General features: G+C 38.5%; 1 protein-coding gene across 1 annotated transcript in view; it reads right to left on the bottom strand.

Moving 5' to 3' along the window:
• The window catches only part of CAP2 (cyclase associated actin cytoskeleton regulatory protein 2), a 108,696-nt gene that overhangs the window by 10,590 nt on the left and 80,426 nt on the right, over window positions 1–17,680 (bottom strand). Inside the window, exons 8-12 of the mRNA XM_075213109.1 lie at window positions 10,681–10,876; window positions 7,364–7,539; window positions 6,529–6,652; window positions 5,083–5,165; window positions 2,673–2,813 (exon numbers count right to left, since the gene is read on the bottom strand). Of these exons, the coding sequence (XP_075069210.1) occupies window positions 2,673–2,813; window positions 5,083–5,165; window positions 6,529–6,652; window positions 7,364–7,539; window positions 10,681–10,876 (720 nt within the window). The remainder of the gene's footprint in view (window positions 1–2,672; window positions 2,814–5,082; window positions 5,166–6,528; window positions 6,653–7,363; window positions 7,540–10,680; window positions 10,877–17,680) is intronic.

Raw genomic sequence — 17,680 nt, 5'->3', positions numbered from 1 at the left:
ATTATATAAACTCAGGGATACAATACATAAACTTTAGAGAATGTGACTGAAACTGTATGAACGGTTAGGTCTTTAGAAGTCAGACAAGCCCACATCGTGAACTTCTGCTCATTACATATCCCAGGAAGTTGTTGTTCTAGCACAAAGCTATAAATCATGCTGAGTTCACACACAGTACAGCTGGCCCAGGCTTTTTCAGCAATTGCTTTCTCTAGGTAGCTGACACATAAAAAGCTATTCCGCACTGTGGGCCTCATTTAAAAAGCATAAAACAGCCGAGGTGTAGCACAGAAATCCTCTATGGTAGTACGTGCTCCTCAATTTGTGGGAGCACACTTATATTTGTGTCAATGTATATAGGTTTACAAAGCAAGATGGCAGCATTTGTGAAAAAGCAGAAGTTTGCAGTCGGTTTGTCTAGTTTTGCGGAGCACTGAAAAAACAAGTGCAAAAGCATTTTGAGGAGCTAAATTATTAAAATTGGATAAATGGATGGATAGAAAAAAAACAGGAGCAGCTCTGCAACACCATTAATGACTATATTACACTTCTGTATAATATAACAACAGGACTGGGTACGGTTTTGGGGTATGGTCCATCTATTGACTTGTATATTACAAGTTTTCATTCACATAAAAGACTGAAAAAATGTGTATTATGGAATTACAAAATACAGCATGCTGTGCTTGAAAGAGGACACTGCGATGTGAGTAGTGCCACAAACATCAATAGGGTACATCAGGGGCTGCCTGGCAGGTCTAGTCCCATACTGGGCTACCTTGGGCTGGGTTACTGGGCCACCTCCATTTTATTTCCTTTAAAATAGACTGCTGAGGCGAGTGTTGCCAGCCCTCCCCTGGGGTACATATATTTTATATAAATGTGTGCACAGAAAAACTTTCATTAAGTGGTTCAGTTTAATTTACATATCAATAATTTGTTTAGCATCACTTTTGGAGGAAGCACTTGTTGATCATGTCTGTCTGGGGGATATTTTCACCTAGTAGCAGCAATAATTGTTTTCTTTCTGGTTTTCGGGACTTTATATATAAACCATTTGACAACCACATGTGCTCTGTTAATGGGGGCATTATTATCCTGGAAGACATTCCTCCCGTCAGGAATAAATGCTGCAATATGGGGTTATGATGATCACTTTACCATTAATTAGCACTTAGCATTGACCTTGACTTCCAAACTAAGCCAGAAAAATGCACCCATAACATTATTGAACCACAACAGAACCTTTCACTTTAGGAAACAGGCACTCAGGGATATAAAATTATTCAGGTTGGTGCCATACGTGCACTCATATATTTGTAGAGAGCACGGATGACTGATCTGACAAGATCACCTTCCACTGATCGGTAGTCTATTGCCTGTACTCCCTAATACCTCTCCTTCCTAAATCTCCAACCTTGTCAAGAAATACTCCCCTAGTCAGCCCTACTTTCCGTCAATGACCATCACCTCTCCACATTACCTATCATCACATCACAATCACCTTCAGGACTTTGCCCACACTGTTCCACACATTTGGAACTCCCTGCCCCACCCATCAGATTTACCCCCAACCTGGAATGTTTCAAATGCTCCCTCAAAACTCACCTTTACACACTTGTGTATCCGGGCCCCATCCTAAGACAATTTCATCCTAAAACTCCACCCGCCATATCACTCTACCTCTATCGTCTCACTTTAATCCTCTTAATGTTAACTCTCACAAGTTTGGCACTCTCTACTTCCTTTCTACTCATCCTCTTTGTAATGTTTCCTTTGTTCTAATTGTGTTTTGTTATGTATTGTGTTTTCTTATGTAGTTGCTTTCTCAATAGTCTCTTGTATTGATTTTTTACTGATTCTATTTTTATCTTTTCCTTATTTATCTGTATTATTTTCTGATTATTTTTTGTTGAGTGTGTGAATTCTGTGGAACCATGAATAAATAAATATAATGATGATGATGATGCTCTTTACACCACTATACTCACAAACATACACTGCCTAGTTGTGGTGAGCGGAATATGCACTGCAACGAGACTATGATATCCTGCTCTGTGAAGTTCTTGTTGGTTCATCTTGAAGAAAGTGGATGCTTGCTCCACAGATTGACATTTGCAGTCAACTGATTTGTAATTACTCATCCGTTGTGCCATATATTTCAAACTAATGCATGGATAACACCATCTTGGGATATGTGCTTTAGCCCACTGTTGATCTTTGCTGATGATGTTTTTCCCTTGGAGTTGCATGCCAACATCACCTTAGGTGCTACTGCTTGTATAGAATGCTGGGTTTAGTGCATGTATAGGTACTTTTATTGGGATTTCCCATTCATATCCCCTAGCAGGTGAACACTCCTAGCATGTCAAAATAGTCATCTAACTGGAGCTGAAATATCTTTGATTTCCCTGCCACCACTTTGTTCCATAAAGAAAATGCATTCATTGTCATCTCTATCATATTAAATAAACTGATATATGATTGATTTTTGGAACAAATGAGAAAAACAACAAAAACAAATGAACCTTTTTGTTACCAGTGGTTTGCCACACATCCAAGCACATGTTATAATAAATCTGGGTTATCAGTCTACATAGCGGTTTGTGCAAAACAAAAAAGCAGCTGTACATACAGTAAATGTATCGTAATAAAATACACAAAGAGCTTACATAATCTCCATTATGCGGGACGAGGATGTTCATTTCTGATGACTTGGCACTTACGATCTCACAGTCTATTGAACTTTCACTCAAGTAAACATGGCAGCCATCAGTCTTGTTAATTGAAATGGTTGGCACTTTCCCTGTGACCTTAAAATTAACAAAAACAGGGCATCATTACAAGGCCTAAACACAAACATCTACATGCTATACTAGAAGGTAAGATGGCAAAGTGCTACTCTCTATGATGTATGTTACAATGAAGGCATGTGACATTTTGGGGTCACGTACAAACTGAAGGAGCAGTCCAAAAGCCCTACACCTTTGGAGGTAGTAGTGGCAGAATGACTGGATGGATTTAATGTATTGAATGAGTTTCTTACAAGGAATGTTATCAATAGTTATAATGAGCAAATTAAGCAGTTGGGATGATTTATTCTTTGAAAAAACCTGATTGCAATGTAAGGGGCCAGGAAGGTATTTTTCTCCCTGTGCAAGTAAATTGGCAGATGATTCTGAAGAGTGAAGTTGTTTTGCCTTCCTCTGGATCAACATATCTATGATTTATAAAATGTTGAACTTGACCCCTACTCACAGTAACTATGAAATATGCTGGAATTGCTAATACAAGATCTTGATTTATTGAAGGGATTTTGAAATAAGCTACACATGACATACTTAAGGCCTTGATGATTTTACCTGGTGCTGTAGAGCTTTTTAGTTACACAATATGCTTATATTTTTAAACCATGTGGGAGGTGTCATTATCCACCACTATTCCACTGATTCCATCTAAGTGTATAATACCAAGCAAGCCAATGTAAAGCAATGTGGTTAATGTCTTAAAATAAAATGTGACACTTTAAATAAAGTGTGCCCCAATATCTCTTTATTTTTAGAAATGATATGTTAGCCAATTGAGGTTATTGGAGAAGTACCTTGTGTGAAAAAAAACAAAATTTTTCACTATGGGGGGTATTCAATTGTCGGCGGAAATGCCGAAAATCCAGCGGTCCGCGCACTATTACCGTTATTACGGTAATAGTGCGCGGAAAAAGTGTTACTACAGTAATTTTCTCGCTGGATTTCAGCTCGCGGCTCCCTGAGCCACAAGCTGAAATCCAGCTAAATACTACCGTAATAACGGTAGTAGTTTTTACGCTGCAGGATTTCTCAACAATTGAATGCGCCCCTATGAGTGGTTTAGTCACACAAAAAATTACATCCATGCAGATGGACCCTTAGATTATTACTGGAGGTGAAAGCCTTATTATACGTTTGTAAAATAGCATATTTTCTTGGTTCACGATTGATTCCCATTCAGTTTATTCAGTGCCCAATAAAACCAAAGATGGAACAGCGTCTTAAAACTGTTTTGGTAAAAAAAAGATATATATATATATATATATATATATATATATAACTTGAAATTGTGTGTTTTTTGAGTTGCAAGTATCTTAACATATGTTCAACTAATAATTCATATTATGCTTTTATACCCACACCACAAAATTTAGTATAAGTAATAGAGAGGATTGGTCAGATTATGGCTACATTCTTAAAAACAGAAGGCATTCGCATATTCATAGCTAGTATCCAGCAATATTCTGCAGAAACAAAGAATACTAGAAATTCTCAGTGGAAGTGTGCAAATAACTTCTTACTTGCTGTTACACCTCGCGGCTATTGGCATGAGCTTTCAGAACAGGAGAAAGAGGTCTTCGCCTTTAGCAGTCACTTTTCCCGTAGAGCTGAACATGCTCACAGGTACTCTGATGCCCCCAGGTCTTAAGCTCAGCATAGTGAAAGCTCATATACAGGTCCGTGGCAGGTGGCCAGAAGGTAGCAGTCAGACAGGAGTGGATGATCAGAAACTAGCTGAAGTCAGGGGTCCGTGGCAGGTAGAATAGCCAGAAACAGGCAAAAGAGTCAGGGCTTGCAGCGAGCAGGGATATATAACAAGCAGAGGTCAGGGAAATCAGAGTTCAAGCAAGTCCAAAACAAAGCCAAGGTCAAAACAGGAAATCTATCAGGAATCAGCAACACAGCAGGTCAGACAGCTATCCACAGGGAATAAGCGCTATAACCAGCAGGGAGGCCAAGTCCTCCCTGCCTTAAATACAGGGAAGGAGGAAGAGGTGGATCCCAATGAGACCCCCAGCAGGTGTATAATGCTCAATAATTAGCCCACAGGCTATGATTACTACTGCGCGTGGCTGCCAGTGTTGCTGGGACGCAGCGTTGAACAGAACAGAATCTCGGTCATTGCCCTGGCAACGGCCGAGATGAAGATCTCGGAAGTGACGTCCCGGTTGTTGTCATGACAGCCAGGACGCAGGTAAGAGGGAGTGGCGGGGAACACTTGCCAGCAAAGTTATAGTCAGGGATGCAACAAAGCATTTTTTTTTGTTTGTCTTACCTGTATCTGAACATCTTTAGAATTAATTACTTCAACAATGCCCACAACATCATCAAACACAAGCCCAAGCTTTGTGCAATTGTCTGTAAAGCAACAAAAAATAAATAATCGTTTACAGGAAATTCTGGAATGCCATCACAGAAAGCACATAGTTTTCAAAATTGTATTTTATACACCAATTTTTCTAAATGGTTAAGCGTAGATGTGCACCTAGATATCTATAGGTCAGACCATCTACGCCCTTTGGTACAAATCTAAGGAGCTTTGAGTGCAACTTTCAAATGAGATCCACTAAAAATTAGGTATTACTATTGTTGATCCATATTTCATATCTAATTCAAGCTATACTTGTGACCAATAATGTGCAAATTATCCCTAATGCTGTATTAACCGTTGGTCTATGATGCTTTGAACACGTCAGTTTCATCTAAAAATCCTCTCCATTTAGTTGAATGAAATTCTAAAAAATACATTCATAAAGGCCTCTGAGCAGTCACAGCCTGAGGAGAAAAAGTCTCCTATGATTTTTTTAAAAAAATGTCGTCTTAATATAAAAATTCATGGTAAATAAGGTCATTTTTTTAGATTATTTGGGTCTTGGCAAAACAGCTCTGGAATAATTTATTTGTTTGTCTTTGTTGCTATCTGGCTGATTTCTTTCTGGGAGAATGTCTGTTCTATTCAATTCACTGACTCAAGGTTAGTATCTAAACTGCACTGCGTGCATATTTCTAACCCCACAAGAAATCCACATTTGGGTGCAATACAACATCTTCTGTACAAGAAGTGCAGAAATAATAATAATAATAATAATAATAATAATAATAATAATAATAACTAGCCAGTTGGCACAAATAATTTATTTGTGGCCTGCATTGAATAGACACATTTGCAGGTCTTGAGACCTGGAAACAAATTACGAGTTTTAAAAGTCTGACATGACTGAGATGCAGCCCACCTTCCTCGAAACCATAGCGAAATGTATAATAATTATTCCTGTTTGTTAAGCACTAGTTATATAAAGCATACTAGTAACAGTAATAATAATAATTATAATAATAATCCACTTTTGACACCCAGGCAGTGTCTCTGAATGTGAAAAACACACAGGGGTATATTTACTAAACTGCGGGTTTGAAAAAGTAGAGATGTTGCCTATAGCAAACAATCACATTTTAGCTGTCATTTTGTAGAGTGTACTAAATAAATGATAGCTAGATTCTGATTGGTTGCTATAAGCAACATCTCCACTCTTTCAAACCCGCAGTTTAGTAACTATGCCCCTACATTTCATTTCAGCATCCTAAACTTTTCTGACTTAATGTTGGATAATTTTTATTCTAAGTGAAGCACATTTTCTGTACTAGAAAGCAGCACTCATAGAAAAGATAAAATACAACCAGCATTACCAGCAGTTTATAACATAACATGTTCTTACTGTAGTACCTATTATTATGGAATTTATTTTTCCTTTGATTTGTAGTGTACTTTTCTTGCATTTGAAAATGTAAGCCACTTGTTTCAGCTCAGTCTCGGAAATCACTAAGCTGTCTACTCCCTCCTGGTACTCCTAAAATTAGAAAGATATCATGGATAAGATCACAGCTGAAAAGAAACAGTTACCGCTGGAACTTTTCCATAATCAGAGAAAAAAAACATTTGACCAAATAAGGACTAGTGCATTATCTGCACCTGTAACACTTCAACCTTAAAGATCACTTGGTAGCCCGGAGACAGCACCATAACCTGAGCAATTTCAGAGGACAGATGTCTGACATATTAGAGTATAATTTAATAGCAGTAAAATATAAAGCAATTTATCTTATTCGTTGTTTAATTCATATACAGAATGAATCTATTGTGGGCTGTATCATATATAGTGTTGAACTGATATTATTTTTTAACCTCAGATCATTTTCCAATGTAACAATGCATCTCACATGGCCCTAGAACCTAGCAATCCTACTGATATATTTATGTTTACTATATCTCTTAGTACAATGCTCTGATATGTGTGTATTCCTGTTTTATTATTGATAATAAACTTACGTTCATAAAATATCAATTTCTCATGCAACTAAGTAAGGGAAGCATTGACAATAATTGGGCAATACATTCTTTTCAGCTTACTTCTACTTTATGTAGAGTTCAATAACAATTTTTTTTTAATTTCCAAAAAAACACTAAGGTTATTACTTTCTATTCTAAGTGTGTAACAAAACCAACAGCCCCCTTTAAATGGATGTATTCATGATGGACTAATTTGGCAAATAAATCTTACCACTCTCCATTTCTTTCCTTCAAGCTCTAGCAGAGGGGCATAGACCTGTTTAGGAAGAGATTTGGGAGAGGTGGGGCTTGGAGTATGACTTTTTGTGGGCGATTGGTTTGGTACCCCTTGGCCACGCAGTGTAGGGTTCTTATGAGTCTTCTGGTGATCAGAAACATGTTTCAGACCTGCGTAATGAAATCATATAGTGGGTTATATACTTCCCAACATCATCATCATCATCATTTATTTATTTATACAGCGACACTAATTCCGCAGCCCTGTACAGAGAATATTTGTCACTCACATCAGTCCCTGCTCCACTGAAGCTTACAGTCTAAACTCCCTAACACACACAGACAGACAGAAACACAAACTAGGGTCAATTTTGTTAGCAGCCAATTAACCTACTAGTATGTTTTTAATCCAAATGACAGCAGTGTAACTGTTCACATTGCAGTGTGTGTGTGTGTGTGTGTGTGTGTGTGTGTGTGTGTGTGTAGGGGAGGTTATAGGTGCTCAGCCAGGCTTGTTCATTGCCACCAATGATAAGTATATATGAATAAACAGCAGCACTGTGGATCGAAAATTTAGGTAATATCACTTTTATTGCTTACAAGAATCAAGTATAAGGATAGCACGCATCCCCTCTGACACATTATATGCAGAATCATTGATATCTCATCAGTAGGGTTAATAGCTAATTAACTAAAGATTGCAAGATCCAAAGGGTGGAATGGATTACCTGATATTTGTAAGATAAGAGCTATGGGCCATGTGCATGATGTAAAAAAAAGATAAATTGACTCATATGGTCAAAAATGTAGTATATAAATATAATTTTAACACTAAATTTCCTTCAAGTGAAGTTACAGAGAATATAATAGAATACTGTTAGAAAGTTAATATCAGATGAGTTACATTTTGAAGTGGATGGGTCAGTAAGCTGGACTTCATTTCATTAATAGAAGATTGATGGAAATCCTGTATCCTTTGGGTACATGACAGCTCCAAAAATGGTTATACTCAATGTGATTGTAATTGCATCACAATATGTAGTGTTGCTATAATTTGCTTAGGTGTGCTTAGGTTTCCCCCAAAGTGCATGGTACCATTTGCAGAGGAGAAGTTTGCTAAGGGGGGAGTTAGAGGGAGTTAGTGTGGTGAAGGTGCACCATTTGCCTCATTTTGTGGAGCAGAAGTGAGATTTCTTTTTGAAGCAAGGATATTGAAATGACACAAAGCGGTGGAGATGATATATTTTAATGGCATTCCTTGTAGAGACACACAGCTATTTCACTCCACAAATTTCATCCTAGATTCTCCTGTATCTGCACACCAAGGCTCACTCCTAGTTTGTGACGACATCTCTTGAGCTTGTGAAGGCATCACCTGAGCTTGTGAAGGCATCACCTGAGCTTGTGAAGGCATCACCTGAGCTTGTGAAGGCATCACCTGAGCTTGTGAAGGCTTCACCTGAGCTTGTGAAGGCTTCACCTGAGCTTGTGAAGGCTTCACCTGAGCTTGTGAAGGCATCACCTTTTTGCGGGACGCAAGGAAAAAATACCTCCATCCTTTGTAATTCATAGATATTAGGTTACATACATAATTTTGCATTTTTTCCACAAAGTAAGAGGACTATAGTAATTATTACAATTTAGGGATTGAAGTATTAAAACACATTAAATGTATTGGTTGTGGTTCGTGTATTGACACATAATAGATATACATTTGAATGTGTAGTGAATATATGTTTTACAAATTCATTTAGTATTTTTTATATCTTTCTCCTTCTCTCTTACCCTTAAGGGTGATGTCACGCTGTTGCAAAGAACGCTAATGGGTTTCTAGATATATAAGTGCTGGCAATTCGAGTGCTGAGGCCTATTTAACCTTATCCTAAATTCTCATTAGCAATCAAGGCGATTGTAATTGCATTACAATATGTAGTGTTGCCAATAATTTATTTAATTGTATACTTACATATATGAAAAATCTACTGTATAATGTAACGCACAATATATATTGCTGCTAGTTACACTGATTCTTGGCTGAATTGCAGTTCCTGTCTACAGACTGTAAGCTTAATGTTTTGTACTGTGTTACGTCAGTACACTCAAACTCATGTCTTGGAAGACAGTGGATCAGGGCCGTAACTAGGGCTGTGCGACAGGGGCGACCGCCCAGGCCGCAACCCTGAAGGGGGGCGGAATTTACCAATAATTTAGGTTCATTGGTTTAAATTGAGGACTAGGGGGGCGGATTTGTCTTTCTCGCCCCAGGCGCTAGAATTCAAAGAAGTTATGGCTCTGCAGTGGATGTTTAAATGTCTGTTTGCTAAGAATTGCACTGGAGCTTCTTGTACACTTTGACAATGCTATCAGATGATTATTGGATGAAATGGATCACTTGACTTATTAAACATGGGTGATCCATAGTATTGCAGGAAGTGAATTGAGACCACAAAAAACTCCTATGACCAACGCTTAATAAACCGCTGATGGTTAAGTTTGATATATCATATACTAGAAGGAAGTGATTTAGTAAACTGCAATCAATACATGCAAACAGATGCAAATCAGATACATAACTGTATTATATTTTTAGTTGTTGACTAAATTTCAGTTGATGAACTCTGTTGATTGGGGTCCGTAGTAATGCAAAATGGCTTCACTACCATCTTTCTTTTAGTGACTCTGCCAATAAATAATAGGACTGCTACCTTGCATGACAAAACCAGGCGTCTGGTAAAGGGAATAATGTATGTTGTTTTTTTCTTTTACTGTGTGTGCTTTCCCTTTTCATTCAATAAACCTCTTTGGGAAATGTATGAAAGCTGTTCTAGAAGTAACTGTATAGAAAAGGTGGTGTCCCCCACAGCAAACAATCAGATTCTGTAATATTTCTGGTGTAGATTAGAAAATGGTTGCTATGAGAAGAAACGTGTTTATTTCCCAGCTAATTTTAGAACAGATTTTATAAATGCCCCTTTATGTGTTATTAGTTAGGGCATTTAGGACATATTCAATTGTTGGTGTTACTTGCCAAAGTAACGCGGCGTGTGCACTATTACCATCATTACGGTAATAGTGCGTGTAAATACCGTTATTACGGTACCTTTCACGCTGGATATCAGCTCGCGGCTCAGGGAGCTGCGAGCTGTAATCCGGCTTAGTATTACCGTAATAACGGTCATACTTTTTACGCAGCGATCAACGGGAACAATTGAATATGACCCTTAGCATGAAACAGCAATGTCATTTATGTTTTAACGGGAGACAATGAACAACCAGCTCTAATCCATGTATATGCATTTCTTATTTCTTAACCTTTCGTAATAGCCTCCCCTTGGTTGAGCTGAGCAAACAATGCCGATCGATCTTGAGAGACATCATCTTTGGGTTTACTGGAAAAAATATCAGACATTGGAGGAGGTCCTGGAGGTGGAGGTGGAGGCGGAGGGGGTGGAGAAGGATGACTTGATCCTGATGTCACGTTGTACTGAGGGTCCCCTTTTGAAAACAACTGTATAAATAAATAATGAGTATATCATGTATTATTGTTATGAACATAGAAAGGAAATTGTGCATTTTTGTACATTTTGCAAACATATCAAGCAGTGTTCTAGAACATAGGTGTTCAGAGAAGTACATCACGTAGTTACAGTAACGCTTACACAATGCAACTTATGGGGGATACAGCCCTATATATTGAGATTCCTGACCTGTGATAACTTCAGCATGGGGAAAACAACATCTGCTCCCTCCTCTCCACTCTGGGGGTTTCCCTGCCATCCGTGCCCTCCCTCTTGGGCTCCGCCGTATGCGGGACCTTCCCCTCTCCCCTCCCCCGCCCCTCTAGCTGTGCTTTGAGCTCACTGAGTTACTGTGCATTTTGTTTACTGTATTGTGCTGTCTCACCTTTGTATTGTAATTTTGTCTGTCCCTGTACGGCGCTACGGATACCTAGTGGCGCCCTATAAATAAAAATTAATAATAATAATAATAATAATAATAATAATAATAACCTACTTTAAAAGTAGAAATATAGGATGTGATGCAGTGTTCACATAGGGAAAAATAGATAAGATAGAAAATGAATATGACAAAGATAATTGAATTATAATATTATTTCCAGGAGTAACTGTATAGCTTTATACACAGGTGTTTTGCGGGAATATTTTTCACATGGCTCAGATGAGAGGCACAGTTGGCAGTATTTTAAATCAGGTTCCAGGGCCAAATTTCTTAGATGATAACTACACCCTAAACTAGATATTTAGCTTGGCTTGAAAACCAAGCATACCTACCATGCAGCGGATTAGTGTGCATTCCCAATGACTGAAACAGTCCCACACTGCAATTATGTCACTTGTTTCAAACAGGTCAAGGGGGTGTAGTTATCCCCTACACCTTGAATTTCCCATCTGCATGAGTTTTGAGCGCAAAGTGGAGTGCATTGTTGAGTCGTTACTGTCATGGGGTACCCCCACCAGATTGTTTTTTTTTTAATATATACAATGAACTTAGATTCACTTAGTTCACAAATGTTATATTGTACTTATATTATACATTTTAGGAAACAGACACAAACAATATATTTTATGCATTGTAGTACTTGCAGGGCATATGAGGCTAGGAAATTAGTGCCCCCTCCTACTCTCTACACGTGTCTGCTGTGTCTTTATAGATGCTCTGTCTTTATGGAACACATGGTAAGCCCTAGAGAACACTACATATCAGATATCATCTATGGAGAACAGGTGGATTGTCACACAGACACTGATCCTTTGTTAAGGTGTTTCTTCTGTAAATGTAGATGCTTGTCCTATTCACCACGTTCTTACAGCCACCTGTCTGCATGTGCATTCATGTATAGAAATTACAAGACGAAACAGCTGATGTGCAGGCACTTCTGTTATTGTCATTGAAAGAGGAGATCTATGCTTTTCTTTGGTGTCTGGGCAAACATGCTTGTTTATCCAGAGTTTACTCTGTGCGACTCTGTTCAGAAGTATCTCAGTATGTCACCTGCTTACTTCTATCAGTGTTTATACTGACCCATCCCGGTATCTCCCCATGATCACCAACAGTGTAAATGGCAGTCCATCACCACTCAATAAAAGTCAAATGCATCACAAACCCAAACTGATTATATTTCATTCATATGTAAAATGATTTAATAAAGAAATGACAGAAACCTTTAACAATTGTACAATGGGTCTGCATTCAAATGTTTCTGGTACAAAGATATATCAGATTAATTGTGTGATAAACTGATAGTGAACAGTGGCATGTTTAGAGTGGATTACATGCTGCTGGTAAAACCCATTCCACCTTCCTCTTAAGTGAAATAAATAGTGGCCAAAAGATGCTAAAAACAAGTGTGTGGTGGGTCTGTATTACCAAGTATGGCCACCAGGTGGTGCTGTATAGCCCATCCAGATCCAAACTGTATAATAGTGACAGTACAATATAGTTTGTAGGCTATACTTGTGTTTATATTATATATATATATATATATATATATATATATATATATATATATATATATATACACACATATATAGTTTTATATATATATATATATATAAATATAAAATAATATATATATATATATTTATTATTTTTTTTTCGCACTGACACAGACACGCCCTGTCTGTTTGCTGTGAGGAAGGACATATCAAACCATGTACACAGTCCCTACTTGAGATTGAAGGAAGCCTGTCCTGATACAGATTACTGGAATCTATACAGATAAGCCCTAAAGATTTTTCATCTGGTACGCAGTTACACATGAGTGGGGATGGCGTGCACTGTTTGCCATCTATGAGATACACTCTCTTTGGTATCATTTGGACCTGAAGGAAATCTGTCTTGATACAGATCAACTGAATTTATACAGATAAGCTCTAAAAGATTATATAGAAAAAATACACAGCGCTAATAGATTATATATCTGGTACAAAGTTACACATAAGTGAGGGATGGTGTGCACTGCTTGCCAATTTTTGAAAACACACTCCCTTTGGTATATATACTTCTTCTGGTTTAATCAACTTTATTTTCTCTGGTGACAAGTTGTTTCTGGATGTGCCTATATACCTTTACTATCTGGTAGTTTTGATTCAAATAAACCTTTTACATTTTGAATCCCCTAAAATCCTGTGCTTGCTCCTTAACAGTATATAGCTGATGTGATTCAATTAAAGTCATGAAAAACATTGTCTTTTATCACAATGCCTTGAGAAAGTCACCTAGGTGACGAAACGCGTTGGAAAATCAGCAGCCACTCCCGGATTTTCCATATCCGGTACGTCACATCCGCTTAGACGTGTGTTCCAAGCTAGGACACACGCCGCCACAAAGATCCGGTGATTCTGATCACCACTACTCCGCTACTCCGCATACCTCTATATTGGACTTTGGATAATACACACTATACCACTGCTCGGATCGCCCGCTCACCATCAACATTGCGCATTGGATAAACAGGACGATCCCCGGATCTCTGGACTGCTACTAAGCGCAAGTATTGTAATCCACTCTACACCCTGGGCATCTAGCCAAGTTACACTGGACTGTGCCATCTTCCAGGACTGTAACCAATTTATCATTTATTTGAACATACCCATCTAAGCTGGACATTGCTCTATGCACCTATTATTGTATCACCTATTGTACTGCGTGTAATGATTGTCATTATGTACATGCCATATTTAGCTTATTGATTTTATTTTATTTATTTTACATGTGCTCATGTTAACACATGACGTATTATTGCATTTTCTCGATAAAATTTTCCTTTTCAAGTTACCTATCATCTCATTATTTAGGTTTAAGCGCGGAATACTTTTTATTTATATATTTTATCACAATGCCGACTAATAAGCTTTTTAATAAATTGGTGCTGTGCCCACAATTGCGCTGTGACCCATAGCAACCAATTACATTCTATCATTTTTGTGTAGTTCAAGGAATGAAAGCAATCATCTAATTGGTTGCTACTGGTTACAGCACAGATGTGCACATTGCACAATCATATTAAATAATCCCCATTGTGTAAATATTTCCAGTGTTTGTCAGGGCTGATAGTACTGTAAGTTGGTAGTGGATTAGGTATGAACTAGCCTCCTTATAGCAGTTATTGTAATGTAAAACTGGAGGCTGCTTTGCAAATAAATCAAAAGTGTAACAGAAGAACAACCAAGAAATCTTTCTACCCAGAATCCTTCTGGTATATAGCGTTTATGCTACTTTAGCTCAGTGAAGGGCAACAGGTGGCCTAGGGTCTTCATCTGCAGCCCCAGCTCTATCCTGCTTTATTGTCAGATTTGTTATTTATCATCGTCATCACCATGTATTTATATAGCGCCACTGATTCCGCAGCGCTGTACAGAGAACTCACTCACATCAGTCCCTGTCCCATTGGAGCTTATAGTCTAAATTCCCTAACACACACACACACACACACACAGACAGACAGAGAGAGACTAGGGTCAATTTTTGATAGCAGGCAATTAACCTACTAGTATGTTTTTTTGGAGTGTGGGAGGAAACCGGAGCACCCGGAGGAAACCCACACAAACACAAGGAGAACATACAAACTCCACACAGATAAGGACATGGTTGGGAATTGAACTCATGACCCCAGCGCTGTGAGGCAGAAGTGCTAACCACTTAGCCACCGTGCTGTTATTGCTTGTAACACTTATTTAAAATGCCTGCTCATATGTTATTACAGATAAGTGTCTCTGATTAAATGTTTTGTTTTAACTTATTACTGAGATTAAGCGTGTGATGAAGGTAGAGGGCCTTCCATTCAGCCCCTGAAGTGAAGTTGCCTATGACTGCATTAGGTTATTGAATATATCTGCTGGCAAATGACATTCTTATTTTCTTAAACTGTGAGGTCTTTCTGAAATCCACCAATAATGTATATGTTATTGAATGAGATACAAGTCATTGACATATATGTTTAATTAAAGGTGATGTATCATTGAGAGCTGACATCCAGTCCAATAGAATGGATTTGTCTAGCTGGAGGAATTTAACAAACAAACCCTTAACCTCAGAGTTGTCTTTATATCATTCTGTGCAGCAGGGGTCACTGCTACCTGATAGTCTCCTTCACTATATGATTTAAAAGGTTGTGTGTTAAAGCTACAAACTTGCATTGTATAGCAAGATGCACAGCCTTGGGCTGGCTACACACTACAGTTTGTTCACCTGATTATCGTGCCAATCGCACGAAAATCGTTCATTAGGTCCGATAACACATTAGTATGTACACTCCAAGGATCATGTTTTATCGTTCCAACGCACATCTTGTCATTTGATTTGATTTTATAACTGGACTAAAAATCTCTATAAACGATGGAATGATGATGGGCAAATTCTGAAGTGTGTATGCACTCAGGATTTAAGCTGGGTACACACAGTTTTCATCCATTAATCGGCTCAAACAGCCGACATACGACCGCTTGTTCAAAAGTCGGGTCAGTGTGTGCAGTGACACGATGGTCAAAAGTCTGCCCAAATGGACGATTGTTGCCTCATTTGGTTGGTCGTACCGTTTAATATTTTCGTTCCAATCTCATTTCCGTTGTGTAGTGTGTATAAACTTCCAACCGATCCACAACAGTGAGTACGAAATTACAGTCATTGCTCACGACAACATGGCTGTAAAAAGTGGCTAAAGGGACGTCCGCTCTTCCCTTTATCGTCCTAAACAAGGCTAGTGTGTATGCAGTCCATGGACCGAGCGATCGGAACATCGATTGCATGTAAAATCGCTCAGCATAAAAAGTTGGTTGAAATTTCTGTAGTGTGTACCCAGCTTAACTGTATAGGCAGATCTCCATAAAGTTTACAGAGTCACAATCTTTTCAGCTGATGGTTATAACAGATGAAGAGCACAGATCTGAAGGTAAATCCTGTAAACCGTCTATAGCAGGGGTGTCCAACCTTTTAGCTTCCCCGGGCCACATTGGAAGACGACGAGTTGGTTTGGGCCACGCATAAGATACACTAACAATAACGATAGCTGATCATCCAAAAAACCATAGTTAACATATATATATATATATATATATATCTATATATATATATATATATATGAGAAAAAAAGTGATATATATATATATATCACTTTTTTTTTTCAAATCCCCCTTTACTTACCTTTCAATCGCCCTGTTCAAAAAATCCTCTAGTTATTATACTATAATCACTTTTTGTATTGTTTTTGATGCAATATCAATAAAGTGCCAGGCATTGTATATCAGGGTGCCCTGACCAGGCCTGCGGTACCTGACATATACATCACTGTGACCCCAAATTGTGACCTGTTTTGCTAATTACACCACTATGTTAGTTAAGGGATAACAACTTATAATGGGCCAAAGAGAATAATATATAATGCCCCATTAGTATTACAAGTAGAAGTATGTAGCAGGGAGATAAGGTCCATGATGCTTCAGGACCAGGTGACTTTTATTCACTGGTCAGCGTCCCTTGAAATAATAAAAAAAATCCCCCTTAACTTACCTTTTAATCGGCTTGTTCTCCTGTCCTCTTCTCTTCTTTTCTCCAATTCTGTGCTGCTAATTGCTCTTCTCGCGCGGGTGTCTCCTCTGTGCTGCTGATTGTTCTTCTCGCACGGGTGTCTCCTCTGTGCTGCTGATTGTTCTTCTCGCACGGGTGACTCCTCTGTGCTGCGCTCCGCAATGGATGTTGGGCGTGATGACATCACGCCCGACATTCACTGCGAGCACCGCACGGAGGAGGAGACAAGGGAGGGAGCCGGAGTACCAACTGACATGACCGCGTGACCGCAAGATAAGTATTTTCTTTTCTTTTTTTTGCAGGATTTTTTTTTCCATTAACAGTGCTGCCCCCTTGCCACAACCAAAACTCTTTCTGGGCCACATTTACAGGCGTGCTGGGCCGCATGCGGCCCGCGGGCCACGGGTTGGACAACCCTGGTCTATAGTGTGTAGACAGGAATTGGCATGCTGACTGGGACTTTCAATCGTTGGTAAAATCGTTAACAATATCGCATCGGAAGAAATTTTCTGCAGTGTGTACCCAGCTTTAGCCCTTTGTGCTGGAGTTCTTTAATTAGATTAAAACGTAAAAAGAGGATTTAAGGCCTAAAATTGTGTTTGACTTCTACATTTTCAGTGTTCATATATTTCTTAATGCTTGAAAATTACAGTGAAAATGCACATTCATATGTAAAATATCATATACCAAATGTCACAATGCACACATCCTAATGCTTGATAAACCAATGTTTGTGAATCTGTGGTTCACAAACCCTCTAAATGCT

Source organism: Mixophyes fleayi, chromosome 5 (assembly GCF_038048845.1).
Source record: "Mixophyes fleayi isolate aMixFle1 chromosome 5, aMixFle1.hap1, whole genome shotgun sequence".
In the NCBI taxonomy this organism is placed as follows: Eukaryota; Metazoa; Chordata; class Amphibia; order Anura; family Limnodynastidae; genus Mixophyes; species Mixophyes fleayi.
This window is presented reverse-complemented; position numbering and strand designations above follow the sequence as displayed.